General features: G+C 37.8%; 1 protein-coding gene across 3 annotated transcripts in view; it reads left to right on the plus strand.

Moving 5' to 3' along the window:
- The first annotated feature begins 297 nt into the window (after nucleotides 1-297).
- Nucleotides 298-26,266, plus strand: part of NR1H4 (nuclear receptor subfamily 1 group H member 4) — a 30,236-nt gene continuing 4,267 nt past the window's right edge. Inside the window, exons 1-7 of one of the 3 annotated variants that reach the window (XM_054278069.1) lie at nucleotides 298-382; nucleotides 8,321-8,683; nucleotides 13,921-14,073; nucleotides 17,924-18,057; nucleotides 18,575-18,673; nucleotides 19,229-19,328; nucleotides 20,278-20,424. In XM_054278069.1, coding sequence (XP_054134044.1) covers nucleotides 298-382; nucleotides 8,321-8,683; nucleotides 13,921-14,073; nucleotides 17,924-18,057; nucleotides 18,575-18,673; nucleotides 19,229-19,328; nucleotides 20,278-20,424 — 1,081 coding nt within the window. The remainder of the gene's footprint in view (nucleotides 383-8,320; nucleotides 8,684-13,920; nucleotides 14,074-17,923; nucleotides 18,058-18,574; nucleotides 18,674-19,228; nucleotides 19,329-20,277; nucleotides 20,425-26,266) is intronic. The other 2 variants (XM_054278077.1, XM_054278088.1) reach the window with 2 other exon arrangements.

The raw sequence follows: 26,266 nt of genomic DNA on the forward strand, positions 1-26,266 counted from the left end.
GGGCATGAATTGCTATTAATTTAAAATGACCAGAAAGAGGGCAAAAAAAATATGCCACCGCAAGGAAAAAACAAACAGGCTGGATGTAGCTTTTTATTTAAAGGCTTAATTAGGTTTTGTAATTTCAAGACCATATTTGTTACAGCAAATATTGAAACAACTTCCTGCATTCTGCTCTACACTAGGTACACAAAAGTTAGTTATCTTGTTTTAAATATTCTTTTTTGCTTCATATTTTTCAGGGTCTCTTTTCAACCTCCTGTTTAATCAGCATATTCCTCCTGAACTGAGGAATAAATGGGATCTGAAATGAATTTAATAGGACATCATCAGCTAGCCTCTGGTGATGGATTTCCTCTTGCTGAAGGTCCTCATTTGTTTGGTAAGTCACCAAACTGGGTTGAAATAGCAAGCTGTCCTATACTCAGAAACCTAGGAGAAAATGGACTGAAATTTCAAGTCGAGGATATTAGGCTGAAATGTGCCAACCTTCTTGAATCTTCAATACCTAGGAGAGGAATAACAAACAATAGATCTGTGGTGTTAATGCAATCCTGCACGTTATTGCTCTCATCACTGCTCACAGCAGAACCTGTAGGTTGTTTTTGTGACACTCCTGATACTGGAGATCATTTGGCAAAAACAGACCTTTGTATGGAGGCTGGATGTTACCTTCATGTGAGTCACTTAAATCAAGCTGAGCAGATATATTTCCAGTTAATCTGTAACGAAATTATAGTGCAATGTATTTGCATTGCCATATTATGCAAATTTATAAAAGAAATTTCACCTAAATTAAAATCCCTGTCTTATTACGGCTGTTAAAAACTTATCCTATTAACTTCAGTGCACAAGAAAATTTATAAAGCAGGCTGGAAGATTCTCCTTGCTCATTTCACTGAATTTTTCAAGGCTAAGCATGAGTTTGTTAATAAGTGAAAAATTCTTGGTCAATATTTTATAAGCATGGGTAAGCTGTTTTCTGGTATATGTACCACCAAGAAAAAAAAAGATAATAATAAATTGTTTTAGCCTTTCATTTGACAGGATAGTGGGTCCTTCATTGAGTAAGCTATGATACATTGAGGGCCTCACACACAATACAGACCCCCACAAAATGCTGCAACACTTCAGAAGCTTGCAGTGCAAATAAGACCAGAATTCTGCCTTTTTGAGTGCTGGAAAAACCGAACACATTCCAGTTTCATCTGTGTGAAACAACAGTAGTGCCTGGGGCCCAGAAGGAAGGGCTCTGGCACCCAGAGCCACTCCAGCTGCAGGGCTCCTAGAAGTCAGGACCATCTCTACAAGTCAGACCACTTGCAGTGTCCTGGCTCCACGCAATCAAACTAAAGCATTATCACTAATGGTTGGCAGAACACGCTCCATTATTGTGTGTTACCAGTTTTTATCCCTCTTTGTGCTGGGGTTTGGTTGGAGAAATGTTTTGGAGTTGTTGAAAAAAAAATATGCTAACAGCTAAAACACTCCTTTGGTACCTTTTAATTCCAGTGTCAGGCCATGATATACAGAGAGGAGAATGATGTTCAAATTAGGGTGCCAAATTTTATATGCAGTGATCTTTCAAAACTCCTGCATACCCGAGATACTTCATATTTTTATTAAGACATTCCTCCCCAATATCTACTTTTTCATTAATTATTTCATTAATTAAAGGAGTATATATAAGGTTGCTTAAAAATACAAGGAAGAATGTTAATGTAAAATACTTTCCTTCCTTGCAGGGTAATCTTACTTACAAATTGTGAAGCTTTCAGAAGAGGCACTGTGTCTCTCATTAGAGGTGTTCAGAGCTTAGCACAATGGAGATTTAATTCAAACTGACATTTCTGTAACATACAGAAATAATGTATTAAGGAGTTGAATCAGGGGTCTTAGTAGGAAGAAAACTTAGGACTCCTGCTGTGTTTCACTTAAGCTGACTTTTCTTTTGTGGGGTGTCGCTCTAATATGGTGTCTTTTTTGCTTTTATAGCTGGAAAAAAGCCTATGAGAAATAATATGCAACTGAGTGCACAGAGAAAGTTACTCATTGTGAAAATATGACTCCATCCCCACAAAACACTTGTAGGAAATGGCTTTGTCTCTCAATTCTTTATCTTTGTAAATTATTTGCAATTTTTGTCATTCCATTTTGGCAGGAAGTGACTTATGAACCCCAGAAAACAGGAAGAAAGTTTTTCTTTTAGATAGTCCTTATAATGCATGTTTCTCTTAGGTCTTCTCATACATTTCAGCTCACAAGTTAAAAATTGCTGGCTTACAGACATTACCCTTTACACAATCTGTCTCCTTTATTCAAAGATGCACACTCTCATTCTGTAAAAAAACCTTGGAAATACATTTTGTTTTCACTCTGCTTTATTTAGTTGATGGGGAGAGTGTTCTTAAACCTTCAGAAGCAAATCTACTCCAAACATTAACTCCAGGTTCAGGTCTTTCAAAAGGAAATGTTGTCAATTCTGAGTTGCCTGTGCTTTGAGCCTTATCACCATAGAAAATCCAGGGCACTTCTACATCCTTTGCCTCAAGACTTCTAGATGCAGCAGGTTTCGGAAAAGAAAAGGTTGTCTACCTTTCAGTAGATGAAAATTGTATGTTGCCATTTTAAGAGTATATGTCTAAGGTAAAGGATGTCTGTATGTCTTTGGAGGTAGTGTGTTTTAACCATAGTTTTTCACTTCTGCAGTTATGAGTCCCTGGGGAAAGGGGCTCAAAATGCAAATGAGGAAGGATCTTTAACCTAGTTAAATTCAAGGTCCTTCCCTTCCACCCTGTCTTCTTGCAAAACTGCTTTTTTCTAACTCTCTACTCAGAAAGGTTATATATTTGTGTGGCACCTGAAATATATACAGTATGTGACTCAAACTGTCATTTCTATGATAAATAGTTAGCTCCATTTTATTTTCTATGAAAGCACCTCATATACAAGTTGCTGGTGTGCAGGATACTGTGTGAAACTTCAGATATCAGAAACTGAATTATTTCTAAGAAACTGAGAAGAAAATCAAATTCTTAGTTTGAATGAACACCTATTTCAAGTATTTTCAAGTATTTCAATTATTCTTGATGGCCTGAAAATGTTTTCTTGTAATGTGATGCTAAAATATAACAAGACAAGAAATGCCAGCCTCATTGTAGATGTCTCTAGCTGGGAAAGAAGGTTTTGGGGGGAATGAACACTCTTAAAAGCTTCTTGGAAAAGGATGAGGAAAAATAAGAAAAAAAGTGACATGTAACAAAGGGGGGGAAAAACCAATATATCTAAACTTCTCAATGAAAGAACAACAAATATAATTGAAAATTGTTGTAGACACAGAAGAGTGCCTAAGAGTAGCTTAAAAGACTGACTCCTTTTAGGTAAATCTGCAAACTTTTTTTCTGCTTTTTTTCTTGGCTTAGTTTGGTTTGGTTTGATTTGTGGTTATTTGGGGGTTTTTAGTTGTTCTTTTGTTGGGGGGTTTTGGTTTATTTTGTGGGTTTTTTTGTTTTTTGTTTGTTTGTTTGCTTGTTTTGTTTTGTTTTATTTGGTCTTTTTTGCTTGTGTATTTTTAAAATAAATAAGAGTAATGAAAAAGTTGTTAGGGTCAAGTGTCCAAACTGATTAAACAGCTTCAACATCATAACATATATTAAATAACTTCTTGTCTTTGGCACCACCTGGCAGTTGATGCAACATCTGGCTTCATCCCTGCAGAGAAGATAATTAGGCTCATAACTGACCCCCAAATCAAAAAGAAACAAACCAGCACAAATTAAAACAGAAAACATTGGATGCATAATAATTATTAAGAGAGCCAAACCAAACAGAGTGGCAATGTGGCTAAAAAAATTTAATGAGAAGGACAGATTGGATGTGGCTTTCAGCAACCTACTTATGAGGAAGGTATCCCTTTCTATTTCAGGGTTTGGAACTAGGTGATCTTTAAGGTCCCTTCCAGCCCAAACCATTCTGTCTTGTCATACAGGTGTGTCCAGTATGGTCTGAGCACTTTGGCCTTTTTTTGAGAATGCAACATTTCTCCACTTAAAAACCTGCTTCCTGTGATACTGGGATGGTTAATCTACTGCACAGAACCACCTGACCTTACCAAATACCGATTGATAGAGAATTTGTTTGTAACAAAACCGCAATAGGTGCAAAAATACAATGGCTAGGCTACTTGGAGGCATCCCCTCAAACTGGTAGCCAAATTTTATCCAGGTAAATCCACACTGGGAGCAGACATTGTTTCCGGCATCTACAAACAAGTGGCTTGTAATGAAGTTAATTAGTAAACTATACAACCCCTGGTCTGTGTCACTCCTTTCTAATCTTAAGGAAAGTTCTCACAGTGAGCAGGACACAGACAAAGCAGAATTAAGAAGTTTTATGTACATGTAGACTTTAGGAGGTAAAAAAGGAGAAAGGGAGGGAGAGAAGGACTGTGGCACCTTAAGGAGAGTGTCTTTCATCAAGAAATGGACAGACTGAACACAGCCTGAGGTAGGATATTGCCATATTCTCCCTTGGATATTTTTGTTATCTGTTCTTGCACTCTTCCTTGAAATTGTAGGATGCTAGTAGGCTTTTGACACCAAGTGATCCTTAAAAGATGCACAAATAATTTGTTTGGAATTAAACCAGGATTTTGATAATGGCTATCCCATGGTTTCCAAATTACCTAATTCTGGATATTGTTATTTTATTATGTGCCTTCATGAATAATGAAGGAGAGCCAGGGGTTCATATTTTAAACCTGCTTAGAATTTAGTTCTCTTTTTTGGACTTTACATTAGTGGAGCAATAACTTTTACATTAAAATGTGATCTCATTGACATTTCTGTAATATTCTGCATAAAATCATATTTAGCTTGCCCAAAATCTCAGTATAAATCTGCGAACTGAAAACAGTTTCTTTATTCCTGCAAGGAATATTTCTACAAGTCAAATATTTTTGAAGCTTCTTTTTGATGTATTCTGTGTAAAATTTAAAGTAACAAAGTAAAACTCTCTACTAAGTTTCAGTTGCAAGTAGAAAAAAATATTTGTAAAACAATGATCATACACATGTGAAGGTTTCACTTTGTTTTTAGTAAGCTGTCAATATTTTTGTAAAAGGTTTTAATTGAAAAATACTTATTTACAAAATATAAGATCTTCAAATTGAAAAATTATACAGATGTAATAAACTTAACATTTTTGTGTGCTTAAATAGTCTTTCCTTAAAAATTTGAAAGGTATCCCTCCAAAAGGGAAAAGAAATAAGTGGTTCAAAGTATTTAAGACCACACAAACAAAATGCCGGTGTAGTCCAATGAGCTCATTTCTGATTTCACTTTCACTGCTTATGCTGCTGCCACTGCAATGATCTTACTGGGCTGCTCGTGCTTTAGTTGCATGAGACCAGTCCATGCCAGACCTCTATTCATATATATATCTGGAGAAAAGCTTATGTACGTTCTGCTTGGTAAGATAAGATTACTTTTCTTCTGTGATAAGAAATTATTTAGTCCAGACTCTCATGTACAGGTCTACAGGTACGTCATGCTCAGGTCTGCTTAAAACAAACCAGATCAAAACCAAACAAAAACCCTCAAAACTTCAAGTTAAACTGGGAAAACCTACATAGTTGCAGCCTAATTATCTTCAAAAATTGTACTGGTCTTTGAGCATTTCCCAAAGCTTAAGCTCCTTTACATAAAACAAGGCCATGTTCTCTCAGTCTCTCTCAAACCTGTCTGGTTTTCCTTTTCCCTTCCATTGCTCTGAGCATGGACTCAGTTCAGCTAAATTGTTTGCAGTGTCTGATGGAAGGAAAAAGGAGGTGATATGGGCTGTTTGTCTTTTTTTCCTTTTTTAAACTTAATTAAGATTCTTTTTTTGTTGTTTGTTTCCTTTGGAAGCAGAGTAGAATTAATGATTGGGAAGATTTTTCTAAACATACTTGTAACCCAAATGGCTCTACAGTTGTTTAAATAAACCCCCAGTGTTGTCTCAGGATGTGCTGCAGGCCTTTAGAAGCTCTGAGTTTTTCAACAAACCCTGATATTTTTTTCTGTGGAAGGAATGTTGCCTTCTCTCCTTGCTCTTTCAGAGACCCAAGCAGTTCAAGAGGCTGGTATGCAGCTTTTTGTGGAGTTTCCTGTGTATGGCAGAAAGCTAAAAATCAAGTCTCTTCATTTTGGGATTGTCCCACTTTCTTTTAGCAAACTCAACTAATTACCAATGAGATTTTAGATTTCCACAGTGAGCAGATTCCTTTCCAAAGAGAGACTGAATGATTGTGTATCCCAGAATTAACCCCATATTTACCATCATCAAGGTACCTGAGGTACCTTGACCAGTCTTCATGAGCAGCAGTCTCCACAAGTGGTAAATACAGCTAAAATACCACTCATTAAACCTATACTGGATATGAAATCTTTGCTGTCCTCACCCTTTACTTGTTTCATCGCTGCTGTGGCTGGCAGGTATCAGTGACAGTCTGCATCTGATGCATGAAGCTGTAATGTCACTTCCAGGCTCTTTCACAGAGTCCCCAGATGCCCTTTGTGTGTCTATACTCTGTTTAAATGGCATAACCTTGGATTCAGGGAGTGCCTTCTGCTACTCTGCTTCTGCCACTGCAGCACTTGGTGCCCTGGCCTCTTCCAGAGCAACAAAAATCAACCATAATTAAACTAATTGCTGGTAATAAAGGGCACCATTACTCTCATTTGGTTTTGTGTCACCTTTTTGCAGACATACCTCTCGCTGCTTATTCTGGAACTGGGACCTCAACACTTGTGATTGGCAAAGATGTGCAGTGGGCAATAATAGAGAAGCCACAAAAACCCAAAACACTCTCATGGCTTCTGCAGCATGGTAAAATAGGAAGGGCAGAAAGCTGCAGAGCAAGAGTATGAGACCTTGAAAGTGAAAAACCCAGTGTAATTAAAAGATCAGTTTCTGACATTAACTGAAGTGAGACAAAGGAGAGGGAAAGATCCCCCACAATAGATTTCAATTATTTTTGTCATTACAGATGTTCCCTGTTCTTAACTGTTGGCATTTCTTCATTGTTTTTGATTCCTCACAAAAGAAGGACACTTGTCCATGACCAATTTTATGTCAGCAAAAATGTTTTTGGAGTTCTTCTGAAGTACTGTTAAGTGATGCTCACCAATGAGCATTAATCTATGATTTTCCTGTAAATACTGCTGTTGATTCAAATAAGACTGGACCGATCATCTTCCTGGAAATAGGCACTCTTTTTCTCAGACTCTCTTCTTGGAACTATTGAAGGAATTGAGTCAGAGTTTTCACAAAACCACAAGATATGGCCCTCTCCAACAGAAAATAAGAAATAGTTCGCAAATAACTTTTAAATTCAGCTTTTCAGTTGTTTGATGTGGACTGGGTTTTACACCATCCAGGGACTGCTAGATGTTGCTGTGCTTGGCGTACAGAAAAGAAAAGAGGGTTCAGTTGTCTGCAATTTAAAATATGGTATTTCATGAGCAAGGTCAAGGTAACCTCCAGATACTGTGTTGATCCCGACGGGAAAGGTTGCCACTCCTTGTGCCACTGCCAGCTCTGCTGCTGGCTCAGGGGTGACTAATGCTGGCTCACAGAGGTGCTTCCCATGAGAGCCTCAAAGCTGCACTGAATGGCACAGGGGCTGGGCACCAGGCTGCAGAGGCTGGATGGCCACTGGAGGCTGGATGGTGAGAAGGTTGCATTTCATCACTTACATTAGGAATATCTTTCTTGTTCTTTCCTGGTAACCTCACCCTCCTATTTCAGGCTCTTCTTGAAGGCTTATTTCATGTTTTCAGTCTTCTAATTAAGCGTCACCCTTGTCATTTTTCCGTAGTGAAGTTTTTTTCTGTCATGATGTATTCATTCAGAATTAATACAAATTAACATGATGTTCGAGTCTTGATTTAGCCTTCACCAATACCATGGGTGTTTTGCCATTTGTATGGATTTCTTCCATTCTGCTTTTAGACCTAACTTGGGTTGTTAACTTCTCTGGGGCAGGGTTGGTCTTTCTAATAAACTGAACAATTATATGGTTACCTGCAATATTTTTCAAGATTTTTTAATGTAACTGCCAGTACTGGACATTTCCACCAATTATAAAGGAGTGTTTGAGAATTAATAAATTATTTTTAAAACTTCTTGCCGTGTATTTGTGTAGCAAATCTGAGTTTAGATAATGCAATCTTTGTGTTTGTGCCTGGTTTTTGAGATAGATGTCTGGAAGTGGAAACTTCTCTGATAACTAAAATTTCGTGGTAGTAATAGAAGTTGGTTTTGCATTATTATTTTCCAGGTGTCCTTTCAGAACCAATGAGTTCTCCAGTGCAAGAGGCAGATGTGTCACCTTATGCACAGTACAACAATGTGCCATTTCCTCAAGTTCAGCCTCAGATCTCATCGCCACCTTATTACTCCAACCTAGGCTTCTACCCTCCACAGCATGAGGAATGGTACTCCCCTGGGATGTATGAACTCAGGAGGTTACCCTCAGAGACCTTTTTCACACGGGAGACAGAGATTATGGACATCCCTGCAGCCAAAAAGCCTAGACTGGGTCACTCCACGGGAAGAGTGAAAGGAGAAGAGCTCTGTGTGGTCTGCGGTGACAAAGCCTCTGGGTATCACTACAACGCCCTGACTTGTGAAGGATGCAAAGGTAGGGTGAAATCAGCTAATGGGCACAGCAGCTACTCAGGTTTTTTGGGTTTGGTTTTTTTTGTTGTTGTTCTGTGGGCTTTTTTTACTTTTCTTGTTAATTTTGTCCAAATCATTAAACATACTAGAGATTTGCATTTGGAGCCTGTGTATCCTGTTCTGCATTTCCCCCAAGGCAGACTGGCAGTGTCTTCTACCATTGCCCTATGGTTATACAGCATGACAGGCCAGCCTCCAGCTCTTGAGCGCCACTAGCTTTTGGTGAACTGAAGGACAGCTTTCTCTGGAGACTGGCAGCCTGGCTCTGCTCTCTGTGGAAGCCACTCATGCCATTCTCTGCCTCTGGAAGGAACAATGCCCGTGGAGGCCCCTGTGAGCTGAGTGCTAGGCTGCCCTAGAAAATAGCTAAAACCAGCCCAAGTGCCTCATGTAGCGTACATTGAAGGGAAGTAAAAGCTGTCAGCCCCCACCTGCAGGCTGTTCCCAGGGACTCTCTTTCCCCCAGCTCCCAAAGGATATGATGGGTGTCTTCAGGTTTGTGAAATTAAAGGATTTCTAGTTCTATGCTTTCTTCTCAGGGTAGCCCCTATCTGTAGGGAGGGAGCTTCTTCAGGAAGAAGGTTGTATCTGTAGGACAAATATCTTGCTTCTTAGAAGAATATTATTCACATATTTTTATCAGGACAAATGTGATGTAGAAAATCATTACTGTCATGGTAAACATGATTGTCAGATATTTTAGCAGAGAGGGACAAGAGATTATGTCAACTATCATACCTGAAGAAGTATAATATACCTGTGACAAGGCTGAGGTACATTATGGCCAGAAAAATAGTGCCCCATTTTTTCATCCCGTTCTGCGAATAAATATTTCAATAAAATTTCTGTTTTATGGATAAAGACTAAAGCATGGTCACTACCAAATTACTAAAATATCTTAATGTGGAATTCACTGTTATAGAGAGTGGACCTGGACCTAATATGTGCTTTATCTATCACAGAATCATTTGTGAAGGAAAAACAGATCACAAGAGTAGAACACTCAAAACATGAATACAGTCAAGGTTCATGCAGTTTATTTCAATAATTCCAATAAATAAGAGATTCATTTATTTCTGCTGTCTGAGTGAATAGTCTCCGAGTCAAAAACTGTGGATTAACTCATATTAATGCTGTCATTATAAATCAGGTTAAACTCAATTTTGATGTGACAATTCCAAGTAATGATACTGTTAAATTAATTCTGTTAGTAAGCTATCCTTCCTCTTTATTAACTGCAGTATTTAATGTGTGAGAAACTTTTCAAAGACTTAAAATTATAAACTTTGAAATTTGTATAAAATGTTTCTGGAAGAGAGGTTAAAGCTATCAGGTAAATATTCAGACTAAAGCCCATGGTGAAAGGAAAAGTGCATCCCCTTCCCTACTGATTCAGTTTGAATCACTCTATACAACCATAATTTTACTGCTTTATTGGGATAATCTGTTTTATGTTTTTGTTCTGTTTCATGACTGCAACATCAATTACAAAGAATAGTACCCTAGATCAAACATAGTAAAGGTTGAATTACTCAAAGATAATGGATTCTGTTTCTACAATAAATTTTAAAGGTGACTAAAGTACCAGCTGATTCAGTAAAGAGATGTGCTGAGGATAGTAATTCTGTCTGACAAGGCAAAGCAGATACTGTGTTTTCTAGATCTCTTGATAATTCTTGTTATCTGTGGAGTTTTTCACATGGGTATGCATTACCTTCAAAGCATGGAGACCAAAATTAGGCTCGGTGCTTCAGTTGTGCTCTTATCAGTGCAGTATAATAACTACCTCACGTGTCTGTGTCTTGAACCTCAGATGAGATTATCCCTCCTTTTTGCAACAAGACTGCTAATTCATGCTCAATGTGTGCCCAAAATAATATGCAGGTCCCTTTCTGTAGGACTAGTGCTCACCTTGGAGCACCTCTGCTCCATTGATGCAGTGGATGTTCTTATTCAAAGGAATAAGCTTTGCACATATTTTTATGGGATTCAATCCTCTGTGATGAATATGTTAATTTTTTTTATTATTATTTCTTTCATGGGTAATGTATTCAGGAACACTTTCCATTCTCTTTGGTTTTCTTTCTTGGGCAGATGAAACAATATTAGGATCTTATCTATTGTCCTTATGAGAATATTCATCTGAAGATATTGGCAGGAGTATATATATATATATTTCTTAATATATTGTCATCCATAAACAAATATGTATGAACTATTTCATTGGTACTTTACATAATATTTACAACACAAGGAGCAATACACTGTGTTTAAACTTGCCACTGTGGAGACCATTTCTGAAACAATTTTTGCAGACTAACATCAAAGACGTTCTAGTACAGCCTCAGCCTGGACAGTTATACTGGGTTTTAAGGGCCATTGCTAGGTGTTACAGGACAAGTGTGACATAATGTTGTGCTTGTTTAATTAAGCCACAGAATGAGTTCTGTTGAAACAAAAAGTGCCCATCTTTGAGATCCCTTTCAACCCCAGCCATTCTGTGACTCTATGAAAAGCCAGTTACACATCCCCTCCATGCAGGCTTGCAGTAGGAGTTTTTGCAGAATTCAAACCACTCCTGGGCTGCTTGATGTGTCTGACACCAGACTAGAATTCTTCTTGCAAAAAGGGTCCCTCTTTAATCTTCTCCTTACACTAACACCCACCATGGGGGCATGGGGCAAAAGAATGCCAGAAGATGGTTTGATGGTCTGACAGAGCAGAGCAGGTGCTTTGTTAGCAACTCTGAATTTTAAAAACTTTTAAATTTAAAACCCTTCAGGATGCCAAACAGAGATATTTCCAAAGCTTTCATCTAATCTTTTTACAGCTTTCCTCCTTCAACTTTCATAATTTCCATGAGAAAAAATCAGCATCAGTAACATTGGAGCAGCTCTACCATAATTAATCATATTCATGAGTATCTCAGAACAAAGCAAATTCAACATTTCCAGCCAACATGAGCTTTTTGTAATTTGGCAAGATCAGATAAAAATTAGACTGTGCCAGAAAAACCTTCAGCTTTTGGGATTGCTAACCCTTTGTTAGTTTAACATATGTTGTTTCAGACTTACCTTTAAATTTTAGTAAAACTCCCCCTGTTATAGAAAGTCACATTTCTGGCAATGTAAATTCATTTTGAATTAGTAGTGAATAATATTTACAGAAATTTTATTCATACCAAAAGCTAATTTCCAAGTTAGTTATGAAGAAGTCTGTTCAAAAAGAAAAAAATTATTTTGCCTTTCATTTCAGATAATTTCACCTTTCTTTTCAAGAGAAAGTATTTGACTGCTTGAATATTGTTGGTTCCTAGCTTTTGCATCCATATTTTTGCCTTTTTCTTTCCTTTTTCTTTCTTGTATTTCTCAAAAAATTATTTATCAATTTTTTTCTTTCTTCCATCATGAAGTAAATGCACACCTTGTGAATAGGTTAAGTGATAAAGTCATCAATCAGTCTTAGAATGTTATAAATATTTGTGCGGAGCTTTTCAGCATTTACTTCTAATTAATGTATCATAAGCGATAAAATTTTAAATTTGCAAATAAAACAATAAATTTTATAAAGCAGATGCAGTTGCCTTTAACTGACAGTGAGAACTTACAGCTTAAATCCAGGCTTTTTTTCCTTCCCTGACCAGTAAATGGTAATGTATTAAAACCATGTGAATGACGAATAAAAATAATGCCTGGGGCTTCTGGAGGCTCTAAGTAATCTGCATTTCAAAAGAGACTGATGCCAGTCAACTGTATTTGTTTGAAGAGCAGCCAATAAAACACACAGCATGGAAGAGATTTCAAGCAGGAATTACTGAAGATTCAGAGAAATGCCAGATTTTTTGTGACCAGGTAGTGGAATTGTTTTACTGGTTGCTACACACCAGTGCATGGAAGAGATTAGGCAACTATAAAACCATGGGGCAAATTTGGGAAATTGTCATCTGACAATGCACAATTCTTCAGACACACAGACAATTCTTTAGATTCACAACTGAATGTGCTCTATGATTTGATTATGGGAGACTGGCTCTTATCTGGTCCCTCTTTTAATGCATTGGAGTGTCAGGTTGGAAAACAATAGTTTTATTGTGCCAGACAGTGGTGATAAGAAAGCAAAAGCTTTTTGAATAGCTCTGGTTAATATAAATATACATAGAGCTGTAGTTTGAAGTACAGTATAAATCAGTGATGTGGCAGCAGAAGCTCCCAGGAGTCTATTTCAGAAACCTGCCCTCACATGGGGAGGAAAACTGATTCCCACTGTGGCTGGTACTAAATAGTTTCTGCCACGTGAAGGGCAATGTAAGAAGATTATATTGGGACAGTGACTAACACTAAAAATTCAGGAAACTTTGACAGCAAAGATTCTGTTGCTTTGTGATGACCCTTATTTAATCACATTTATTATCTTGTCTACCCCATGTTTTGCCCACGGTGCTGCTCTCACAGATGGGCAGCAACCAAATAGGAGATTTGGACAGACTTAGGAAGGGTCCTCTCAATTTTTTGTATCAGTTGCTATTTGCAGCTATAACTGTGCAATTTTTGAGTGCTACAGTGACAATACCAGTAGAACTACCTGTGCAGGTGAAATTAGGTGACTATTTAACTCATCAAGTGGACAATACTTAGTGAATAAGACTGGAGGATCTTGCAAACAGGGGCAGAGGCCACGTGTACAATAGGCAGATACAGTGCAGCTTCCCTATTAAACTTGGGGGTGGGTGAGCAGAGCAGTGTGTGGAGCTTCTGTTGCTCCCAGGAGCAGGGAGAAGGGTAAAGAATTACTCATCTCTCTTTCTGCACATTCTGTACATTCTGCACATTCTGCACCTCAAGAGACTTAACAGACTGGCATTTTTTTTCACTGGCTATTTGTATGGCATCACCCTACGGCTCTAGTGCTGGTGCTCAGCCTGCTATGGGCAGGTTTCAGATTTGGGTTTGAATTTTCCCAAAATTCACAGTTACAGGACTTTACTTTGGACTAATGTCTAGTGTTGGGCTCATTTTTTAAATTATATGACTTGGATACAGTTGTCAGTAGAAGTATCCAGATTTTAGTCATCCAGGCACTGACACAAATTGTTGATCTGGCAGAACATGCGTCATTTCAGTGCATATGGAGGTGAACTTCACCTTGATGACTTTGCTTCTGAGTGTTTTCTTTCATCTATTTCACTGCTGTTTTGTGCAGGATTCTTCAGAAGAAGCATCACAAAAAATGCAGTATACAAGTGTAAAAATGGAGGCAACTGTGAGATGGACATGTACATGAGGAGAAAATGCCAGGAGTGCCGTCTAAGGAAATGCAAGCAGATGGGCATGTTGGCTGAATGTATGTATACAGGTATTTGCATCATGCAGTCAGAGGGTGCATTAAACACTGCGTTTGCTTGAGTAGTCTGGTTTTGCCAAAGTTATAAAAGATGTCAGATGGCAGGTGGAAGATGTATGAAAGAAGATGCTGTGCCTGTGCATCAAATCCTGTTGAAAGACAAATGCACTTTTAAGCAATGGGATTTACCTGGTGGTCAGGGTTGTAAAGGCATAAGAGGTGAGCAAATGGTGAAGGAAAGCCAGTCCTGCACTGGATGACAGCTCTTAGTCTGCTTGAGTGGGAAGGAGCAGGGGAAGTGGGTCTGTGGGAGACTCCCCAGGAGTCAGGGTTTTGCAGTGTTATGGAAGCCAGAGCAGGAAAGTCCTGGCGCTTTTCTTTCCTCCTCTTTCTGGGGCTCCCCCAGTCAAGTTCTTGCTGGCCAAGTCCAAGTTTTGGCACATACACAATGCCAATTTCAAGAAAAGAGCGGGAGTGTTGCTAGCAGGAAGTCTCTGTGGACTTGCCAAACGTATGTTCCCAGACCTCACCCAGCAATCAGGCAAAGCCGGGTGAGGGCTGGCCCTTTTTTATAGTCTCATTAGCTTTCCTCATGGTGCTACAGGCACATAGGTAGAACTCATAGACACATAGGTCCCCAGAAATGAGCCCAATGGATTTTAATAATGTTGCATAGTAAAACAAATATTCTATTCAGACTGACAGTTTATAAACTTTATTGAGCTTCAAGCTGGATAACTTAGAACAATGGGGATATTGAAGTACAACTTTGAACATGTTTAAAGCTCCTCTTTGAGTTATTGCACAATTTTTGTAAGCCTGCTCCTGAAAACACTCTGCAAACATCTGCTCTTTTGCCTTCCATGAATAAGACTACAATTTATTCCTCTTGATGGCTCCAGTCACTTTAGCATACACGTATGTGTGAAATCAATTTAGGTTCATACAGGAAATTAATCTACTTGGAATTTTTAATATATTTCTATCCTTCAATCTGATCAGAAGATGCTATAGTAACTGTTGGTTATAGGAGAAACAATAAGCTCCATCAATATTTTGAAGGTGTTGCCAGCATAATGTAATTAATCTTTCATTCTGCAAATTGAACAGGCTGCAAAGATCCTGAGATAGGACATATTCTTGTGCAATACATAAATACATGAGCAGACCCCACTCTGATGGAAGAACCATTGCATTCTGCATTGTCAAAGGAAAATAATTCCCCTGTGGATCTCACCCCTGCTCCATTGCTGAAAAATTTTGAGGATTCAAGATAGTATGAGTCACTCAGTGCAGCAAAAACCCCAACAACCCACTGCTGAAAAAATAAAACCAGGTCAGCGTAAATAATACTGACTGGGACCACATGAAACTTTTATGCTGGCCTATCATTTTCACAAGCTGGCACAGGGGAAATAAAAGCCAGTGGGTGCTGCTGCCATTTGACTCCCTCTCTGCAATGGAAACACGGGGTATCTTTTGTTGCTCATGACTTAACCATAAGTGTGCTCTAATGCACTACAATGAGGATGTTTGGCAAGGCACCATTTAATAGCTTTAAAGCAGGAGTGTGCTGTATAATTGCTTTTTGTTCCAGGCAATCTAGGACAGTAAAACATGAAACTTCTGGTAGGATAGGGCATTTATTTGAAAAAATATGACTAGGAAATAAAAGGTTACCTTGAACTTTGTTTCACTTACTCATTTTGTAGGATTGTAATTGCAAGCTCTGTGGATTCTTTTTTCTGTCTGAACAAGGAGCTAAAGTATTATAAATATTTATGGCACAGCTACTCAACAATCTTTCTCCTGCCCTTTATGTGCAAACTACAGACAGACCAAAATTACTACCCATCAAATTCAGTCATTTGCTGTCATTTGGATCTAAACTGCAAGTTTCTTGGGTGAAATGTCTACCTAGGGAAGACCCAGGTTCTGCCACTCTTCCTAGAATTTAATACTCATTGAAACCTAGCTATCTCTGAGCTAAAAAGTGATGTCCTGTCTCACACACAAGTTTTTCAGATGACTTAAATGGAGCCAGAATAAGATGGAACCAGAATAAGGTAATACTTAAAAGCAAGAAGCATGAGGAAATTCTGTCTTAATGCCTAAGGCACATGTAAAGCAAATTTTCCCTAGGAAGGCAATAGACCAGAACCTAAGCTGGTGGAAAACAGCACAAGCCCATTAACAGCACCAAAGGATGCGCTGAATAATTTAGAAAAAGAAATTTATGGTGCTGTGTGGCACCACAAATTACATGGCTCAATACCAATTATTATCTCTATCATTCCTATTCCCTCCTTTCAAGGTATTCTTTGCAGGTCTTATTTTAATCATGTAAATTTCCTCTTCTCTCAGCAGTTCAGGTAGGTCATTTTATATAGGGCTTAAACAGGAAATTAAAAACATTCACAACGAGATTCACTGGTTTCATGGTATCTTCCTCCACATCATATACTCACTGAATGGGCCTCTTTTACTGCTCTGCATTTTTAAAGGTGAAGAATGGGAAGAATACTTGAGAGACTTGAGAGAAAAAAAGGAGAAAAGAGAGAAAGAGAGAAAGAAAGAGAGAAAGAAAGAGAGAAAGAGAGAAAGAGAGAGAGAGAGAGAGAGAGAGAGAGAAAGAAAGAAATAAAGAAAGAAAGAAAGAAAAAGAAAGAAAGAAAGAAAGAAAGAAAGAAAGAAAGAAAGAAAGAAAGAAAGAAAGAAAGAAAGAAAAAGAAAGAAAGGAGAGAAAGGGAGAAAGAGAGAAAGAGAGAAAGAAAGAGAGAAAGAAAAAGAGAGATAGAGAGAAAGAGAGAAAGAGAGAGAGAAAGAAAGAAAGAAAGAAAGAAAGAAAGAAAGAAAGAAAGAAAGAAAGAAAGAGAAAAAAAGGAAGTCCTATGCTTAAAATAAATAGGTTTATTTTTAGATGAATACTTAGGTGTTTACTTGTTCATTTGTGATTTCTGACTGTCTTCCACAGATTGTGCAGGGTACTTACTGTTCCCTTCTTTTGTTAGAACAAGAAAATTGATAGTTTTTAGGACATCCAAACAAGGTTGCTTCCTGGTTCAAAGTACTGAAATGTAGTCTAGAACAAAAAAAAAAAAAAAAAAAAGAAAGAAGAAAAAATCCCATACCACAAATTCAAGAAGTAAAATAACAAGACCAGCTGGATAACTTCTTAAATACATTTTAAAGGTATTTTGCCAGTCTGAGTTACTTCTGAGTTTACATTTTCAGCTTTGGTCTACCTGTGTAGTAAGGTAGTATAGGCTAAAGCCCAGGGATCCCCTCTTCTGTGTGGGCTTTCTTTCCAAAAATTGTGCACAACAGACCTAATATTGCTTATGGATTATTGAAAATATCCAATGCCCTTCGTGTAAGAACAGCTGCACCTCCAGCACTGTTTTGGATCAGAGCAAAAGAGCATTACTTTGATGACAGTCTTCCAGTTTTTCCTATGTTTTGCACTTTGGTTCAGGTCTTGGAGCACAGGAAAGGCTTTTCTCTTCTATGAAACTGAAACAAATACAGTATACTTCCAGCACTAATGGGCTTTTTTGTCTGTAAGAATTGATTAGACCTGGTCTAAAGCAAGACCCCTGACATTCTCAGTGTGTGGATTCTGGGCCAGCAAAGCCAACTGTTTTGCCCTGCAGATAAGCTCCATGTGGGGTAGACCACTCATAGTGTGTGCTTAGCTTGTCTCAGTAGGATCACATCCAAAGATAATGACACATTCAGGAGATGATCTGCACAGGTAAGAGGGTTGCTGGTGTAAAGGGCATCCATGGGCATGTCTAAGTACCTCTTCAGTGCCTCAGGCATTTATAAATCCAATTGCTTTGTGTTGCTTTATGTGTCCCAGGTCTCTTAACAGAGATACAGTGCAAGTCAAAAAGGCTACGGAAAAATGTGAAACAGCCCCCAGATCAGACAGTCAGTGAAGACAATGAAGGCCATGATGTGAAACAAGTAACTTCTACAACTAAAATATATAGGGTAAGAGAATTCTTGTAATAGCTCATTACTGGTGATGTGATTTTTGTTAAGTGCATCTAGTACAGTGAATAAAGGGTATTGAAAACCCTCTGGAGCTGTCTGCGTTGATTAAAACTCTCTCTTCAGCTAAGTCAAGGAAATACCGTGAGTGTAGATGTAGTTCTGATATTTTTAGTCAAAACCTTGTAAAGCATCTGTAAGGTCCATGCAGTATCTCTTCTGTGGTACAAATATCACATACATTGAGGTGTGACATTAAAACTTGAACATACCTAGTTATTTGCTAATCGTTTCCTTATTTCTGATAGTTAACCACACGAACCTATGCAGTTTAAAAACATTATACACCTCTCTTCTGTACACTTCTGTAAAAGCCTCAGTGACAAGGAAACCTCTTATCTCCTTAGTCTCCAAATGGTGAAAAATGAATGTATAGCTTTTGCCTAAAGCAGGAGATGCTACATCATTACTATGACTACATTTCATGATGGGTTTTTTTTTTTTTTTGCCAGTATAGGAGAAGGTAGAATTTACACCAGAGCAGCAGAAACTTCTTGATTATATTATGGATTCATACAGTAAACAACAAATACCCCAGGAGGTGTCAAAAAAGCTAGTAAGTATACCGACAAATTCATTTTTGAAACACTGATAATGAAGTTGAGGATTACAAGGCAAAAAATATTTATAGTCAGCATAAGTAGGTGTAGTAAGTAGAGCAAACTGTGGGCTTACACTCTAAGTATGCTCAAGGTGGGGCAGAATCTTTCCCAACAATTAGACCACATCTTTATGAAACTTAAATGTTAAGAAAAATTTTTCAACTGTAGAATAAGACTCTTATGATCAAATCTAACCTTTGCTGGTTGGAGCTTTGTTTTTTCCATTGTCAGTGTAGGCAGTGATTTGAGTTTGAGTTGCTGTCAAGCTTCTTTTGTAAAGAAGCTTGTAAAGACACCAGCCTGGAATCTTGAAAATATTTTCTAGAGTAAAAGAAACTGTCTATTTCTTATGCTGCCTTCCAAAATACTTGGTTTTGACAACATTGGAGACAAATTACAGTGTTTGGCAGAACTCTTGCCTGGTCCAGTCCAATAGTTCTTGTATTTTATGCTCCTAAATAGGAAATATCAGTGAAAATTAACAGATTTTGTTTGGTTTGATTCAACAGTTGAATGAGGAGTTCAGTGCTGAAGGAAATTTTCTGATTTTAACAGAAATGGCCACCAGTCATGTGCAGGTTCTTGTGGAATTCACTAAAAAACTACCAGGTACATCCAGGGTGTTGGGGAAATATTTGTTATTGCAATGCTTGCACGTCTGTCTGTTGCCTTTTGGAAAGCTTTGCATATATTTTAAAGACTATTTAAAAATGCCTGATCCTTCTACACACTGTTTAGGTATTGAATAAAGAGAAGGTGCTTTGTGGTCAGAAGAATAGTAGACTGTCCAAACTATGCTACTCTAAGATGTGGCACCCTTTTGCTATTGACAGAGAAAATGCCCAGAGAAGGGATTGTGTCTGTAGAGAGATTTTATTTTTATATATTGCTGCAGTGCCAACTAGTCTGCCTCTAAATTACCACTAACACTTGCTAGATTCTACCTGATTCCCTTTGTTGCTTTTCTAGAAATGCTTCTAGGTTTTAACACCCACTGAATTGTGAGTCCCACATAAGAAATTTTTCTAGTTGGTGGCACCAATATTTATGGTCCTTGCATAGTGTGTTATGGACAAGCGCTGAAAAGCTGAGTTTATTAGCATTTTTTTAACTCTCAAATTCATGTTAGCTCAAGACTGAACACTGGGCATATGGTAGAGGTCCCTTTAACTAAGGAAGGTGCACTGTAACACTGAAAGCAGCATGGCAGTGGGGAAGGAGTGTAGAGAGCTCTGGTGGAAACACAACAGAAGATGTTATGAAGCAACATCAGGTTAGACAAAATTCTCACTATTGGTTATGCACCACCACCCTTTGCTGATCCTCTAAAATACCATGAACACTGAAATACGTGTGCAATCCTCATAAAATCTGGGAAGGTTCAATTTAGTGTCATGTGCTGAAGTCCAGTTTTGAATGTCTGCAGCACTTAGAAACTCTACTGACGCCAGCATGGAGGTTATGCAGATGTGTGGCACCTCACACGCAGGAACTGCAGGACAGAAAGAAGTGAGAGCTGTTTCTGTTGCTGTCTGATTTGTCTCTAATGTGTCCTCAGGCTTCCAAACCCTTGATCATGAAGACCAGATCGCTTTGCTGAAGGGCTCAGCAGTAGAAGCCATGTTCCTCCGCTCCGCTGAGATCTTCAGCAGGAAACTTCCCTCGGGACACACCGTCCTTCTGGAAGAGAGAATCCGCAATAGTGGTAGGTGTCCTGTTCAATGAGGCAAAACCAAACCACACCATTCCACTTCTGTGTCAGCATTTGGCCCTTGGGAAGCTGGTAGGATTGTTTAGTAGCACTGAGACAGATTTATCTGAATGTTCTTTACATTAACTAGAACAAATCTAACTGAGCCTCGAGTCTAAAGTTCATAAGGTAAAGGATTCCTTACAAGTACCTTGCAACTTTTATGAATAATGCTACATCAAATAAACCTAGTGCATGTCCCCAGTGAAAAGAATGAAAGAATGATGAAGAAGAGCTACTACCATTTCAAATTGTTCACATAAAGTATTGGTAATTATGCTTTCAAAGACAATCCCCATAAGCAGAAAAGAAAAAAAAATATTTTAGGATGTTGCTGAAGATGACTGAAGGCAAGCACCTATTCTTAGGGTTATTCTGGTAAAATTGAATCACACATAGAAGAATTATAAATACAGCAGGTTTTGAGTATGTTTTTTTTTCTTCTTAAAGTCCATTGAAAGCTCAGTGACTCTGATAAGTTCCACTGGTTCTAGACATAGATTGTAATAATTATGAAAAGACAAATGGGGCTAGATATTGTTTGTTCCTTAGAGCAGAAGTTGTGTTGTACATTATTATGCATTCTTTGTGCTCCACCAATACAATACTGAATGTTTGCCTTTTCCAGTATTGACCAGCAAGTTTTATTCAACCCTCAGATACCTATTAATGAATATTCAAAGAGATCAGCAATTCTGAATGAGAGAGTCAGTCTATAGATTCTGCCTTCTGACTTTCCTTTTTAAGGATCAGAAGGAGAAGAGACAGAAGAACATGTAACCTTAATATTAGTCATGGGAATGGGCTTGTACTCAGTTCAGAAACTACTACTGATGTAGGCAAAATTAAGCCAATATTTACACAGTCGATCCACTGAAAAGGTTCAGAAAACTTGAGAATAATTCACTATCTGAACATATGTATTTATTTTGGCTTGGCACACTCATGTATAATTAGTAGTTTTTTCTATTTCTTTCATTTTAATTTATTATAAGAGGGTACTATTTGATGGACTGGAAACAGTGATTTCCAGAGTGATTTTATTAACTTCTGGTCCAGGTTCTGCAGGCAGAGAAGTATGCCAAGAAGGCCAGATATGTTTCCTGGAAACTGTAATGAGTTGTCACAGATCCAAATGTCTTCATTAAGAGATTTTTTTTACTGGATTATAACCCAAATTTTTGATAAAAATAGGCTTTGGATAAATGAATCCATATGGCAACATGATTACTCAAAACTCCTCTAATCTATACAATGAGTATGAATCTTTGTTTCAGGTATTCATTAAAAAAAAAAAAAAAAACAAACCAAAAAAACAACCAAACCCAAAAGCAAGAAATACTTTAATCCAGAACATTGCATAAGCTCTTATGTCACACCAATAATTTTCCTTAGTCATAATGTAAAAATATTCTGTTCATTTTCTGCAGCTATGGAATCCAGATGAGATGCAATATTATATTTTACAAGTTTGTGCTTGAATTCATGATAATACAACTGCCTGGAATACTGCATTGTATTCTGTCTCAGTATTATTTACCTGTCATGTTGCAGATTTAAAAAAACACATTTTGTGTAGAACAACTTCGAAGAAATTTGTGTAGAAATTTCAAGACAAGTAACAAATGTGGTTTGTTTCCTGCAATTCTTTTATTTTTCTGTGGGGAAAAACTCCAGGCTAAATTAAAAGCAAACTCTTAGAACAAAAACCTGGGCTGAATAGTTCCCAAGAAATGAAACACAATAACTTTTTAAACCTGTGTGCATGTATAAATATAAATGTGTAACTTCTTGCTCTTAGAAGAAGCTTTCTAAAATGTCTTCCCTCAAGCCAGGATCAAGTTGAAGACATAAGAGGAAATTCTGATGTTAGAACTTCCCCCCCATGTATTACAAAAGGATAATGTATTATCCAGCTTGCTGCTGCTGACTGCATTTTTTCCTTCTATTAATAGCCAGAATAAAAGAACTCATATATTTTATTTCTCTACTTAGTGCAAATTCAAACCTACTTTAAAAGATTTTCCTTTGCTGCATTTAATGGGGCTGTGACAATAAAAAAAGCAGCTTGTAAATCTTTGCATTTCTAGTTTAATTACTGCTACTGGACCTATTTAAGTTTTAAATAAATTAAACTTTGAAATAGTTTTAAAATATCTACTATAAAAATAACTTATTTTTGCAATTTAAATGCTCATTATTTTCATGTGTCAAAGTTTAAACAAAATGATAGAAAGGCATCCAAATTCTTCTGTTATCATTGTTTACAGATACAGCTTTCAATGTTATTTCAATAATATGTAATATAAATTATAGTAAAATAAAATATTACAAGTATTCAATATTAAAAATATTAAATATTATGCAGTTCACACCCCTAAATGTCATAGAACTCAACACCAGGGCTCTAGGTTTCATGGTAGCCTGTACCAAATGTGACATTAGAGTAGAAATGTAAACAATCTTTTCCAGTCTTAACCAGTAAGGACAAATGCTACTAAAAGCTGCAGCTGCCCATTATCATGTTATAGACTGGTCCAAGAGACAAGAATGGCCAGAAGAGATTAAACTCTTCTTTTTCCATATGCCTCACTGGAAAACAAACAAATGAACACAGAAACAAAAAAGGCTAAATGCAGCAAACTGAAACATACAAAGACAACAGAGAGCATCAGAAGAAATTCAGTGATGGCTGAGTGGGAGTTTGAAAATCAAGATTATAGGTAACAAATGAAAAAACAGCATCACAATTACTTCTGGCTCCTAGTGAGGTCCTAAACATTGTCATGCCAGCAGCCATAAATTATTGCTGTTAGTCAGAATTTCTGTCTGTATATTTTTAGGTAAAGACTAATGTCTGAATGTCACAGAAGTTCTATTGTCAAGCTTTGATGTCTGTATCCATAAAATCAGGGAGGGTGGTGGTGATTCTGCCTGAAAGTCACAAGCTGTCCAGCATTCTGTCACCTGCCACCATGTCCACTTTGAAGCTGCTCTCATCTATTAATATTTATGTCTTCTCTGCTCTGCTTGTATGGAATGTTTGGGGTTTTTTTCCTGATAAAGAAGTCAGAGATCTGCTGGCGATGACCTTTGAGCATTATCAGCATTCATTTTCATTCTCATGCTGATGAGGCATATTTTTATTTCTCAGCTTGTGCATATTGCTCAAGTCCTGCTGCACCTCAGAGAATGCCTTTGTTTGAGCCCTGAGGGTCTCTCTCTGCAAGCCATTAGGAAAATTCTTGCATTAGGTGCTCCTGTGACTGAAATCCTCTCCTACACACCCTAATATTGAGACTTAATGAGAAATACAGACTTTTTAAATTTAATGTTACTGACATTTGTTGCCATTTACTCATCTTATTTGATGCTTCACTATGCATACACCATATTGTGATTGACTCATTCTGGGAAAGGCTGACATTCTAGTAATTTAATGCTTGGTGTTTTTCTGTTATTTTGAAAGTAAATTCTCCCCATTATTGAGCAGTACACTATTTTTAAAAAACAGAGGTGAGATACAGAAATTTTCCTCTGTGAGTATTTGTAGTTTTGCTGAGGATACCAGGTTTCAGTAGTCATGAAAAGACAGAGATTTTTATTTCGTCACTTTACTCTACAGAGCAGTTCTAGGAATTTGAGTATTGGGAAATAAAATACTGATATTGACAGAATGGGAAGAATCTGGACCCAAATTTGAAGTTGGCAGCAGGACCTCTGACATTGTGAAACACACTGTTGCCTTCCTGGATGGGGTACAGGTGCTGAAGTACACTCAGATCCAAGATAAAAAAAGAAATAGCCGCACTTTCAAAGCATTGGCAAGAGGCCACCTCTTGCCATCGAATATGGGATACAAAGTTCCCACTGATTTGGATAAGAGGCTCCTGCAACCAAAAGCAAAGTTTGACATTGGAGCATGGATACTGGATAACTTCCATTGCCCTTGTCTTTTATAATTTGGTTATTAGTGCTGAGCAAGAGTGGTGCTTCAAACCCCCCTTGTGCTGGGCTTTGTGCAAAGAAACAAAATGATCTTCCCTGACGTGTCCAAAGTGTCTAACCCTCCAAATGGTCATGTGCATCCTCGTGGAAGGACACATCATCCTGTGACTCAAGGCAGAACTGGCACACTGCCCAAAACATTAAGAGATTTAGACCACTCTAAATTGCAAAATACAGGAAAGAGCTTTTCTGTCCACACACCTTTCCTGCACAATCTACCACACTGAGTCATCCAGTTCTAGGTACCTGAACCACAATTAAAGTTGCTAAAATTATTTAAATCATATCTACACAATAGATCTATACCCATGAAAGCAAAACAGATGTTAGGAACCCAATCTCTTTTCTTCTGCGTAAGTGTGTTTCTTCAGGCCAAAAGCATTTTTAGACTCTGCCTATGAAGACTAGCTCAAGGCACTGCAGATGCTGCTAGTGTGTGCCAGACCACATCTCTCTCTTGACTCTTGACTCTTGACTCAGGCCACTGCTAAGGGAGGGTATGTGGAAAGGTCATTTGCACCCTACTTACAGGCTGGGTTTGTTGTTTGTTTGGTTGGGATTTTTTTAAACTAAGGTTTCTTTGCTTGCAATTATGACTTAACAGAGGTCCTATAGATTGCTTTAAAGCAGAGGGGGGTTTGGTGCTTGGTTGTGAGTTCTGTTCAACACATGCTAAGTCTCATTTAAGTTGGCAATTTAACCCCTATAAGACAACAGTAGGCAGAAAAGAATGTGCCTGTGCTCTGGTGTGTCTTCTCTCCTGGCTAGATTTTCCCCTGGTTTGGCACTCAGCATCACAGGGGTGAATTTGGTCAGTGTTTAAAGCACCATTTATGCATTTGAATAGCTCAGAAGGGAGAGTTAATAAGCAGCATGAAAAACAATTCTGGTAGATAGAACAATGTGAAAGATAAAATGTAAGTTTGTGAGTAATTAGAATATTTTATTTGCATAAAGCAGCTACTAATATACCCTTGGTTTCATATTCACTAATGTTTAAATGTTTATAAAGAAAAAATGATCTCTATCTATATTAATAACACCGTGTTAGTTACTGTTAATTAGCATTTCCTCTCAAGCTTTCTTTTTGCAATAGATTTATTATTCAGTTTTGCAACACAGCCAAAGTAGACGAGAGAATGCTGCCTCAAAAAGCTGGCAATACTGACCTGATATCACAGTAAATACACATATTCCAGAATTATGTTAAACAGATAATTATTCATGGCCTGAAACTGCAAACCTAATGATATCAGGTATCAGTCATCTTACCTTCAAAGAGTAATCATAACAACAAAAGTCTAAAAAAGACAAGATCTAAAGTAATGTGCCTTGAACTACAGATGGGGATGAACTTGTGCAAGTAAGGGATGTTGAATGAATAATGTTCATGGGTTTAAATCTGCTCTAGTTTGATGCTGCAAAGCTGCACTCAGTAAAGCCTGTATTTCCCACTGACCACACTTGGATTTACAGCCAGACATGCATGAACACAACAAAATAATCAAATGATCTGCAGCATCTTCTGCAGGTGGCTGAGCTGGGTTAGGTAGGAATTTGTTCAACACAGAAAGATGCCCAATGGCATGTGAAGGATAAGCATGTTCTTACTGCCATAATGCTGCATGAAACAAGGTTTTTGAAACCTTTTTGAAGAAAGTTAGGAAGGAGGCACTATTAGCAGTGACCAGGAAGCTCTGCCTGCCTGACAGCACTGTGCAGGGCTCTCATCTGATCTAAATATAGAAGGTAAGGCAGAACTAACTTTTCTGTTCTCAATGAAGCCAGA

The sequence above is a fragment of the Melozone crissalis genome, unplaced genomic scaffold (genome assembly GCF_028551555.1).
Source record: "Melozone crissalis strain CALT ecotype California unplaced genomic scaffold, PUWL_Pcris_2 ptg000004l_1, whole genome shotgun sequence".
Lineage (NCBI taxonomy): Eukaryota > Metazoa > Chordata > Aves > Passeriformes > Passerellidae > Melozone > Melozone crissalis.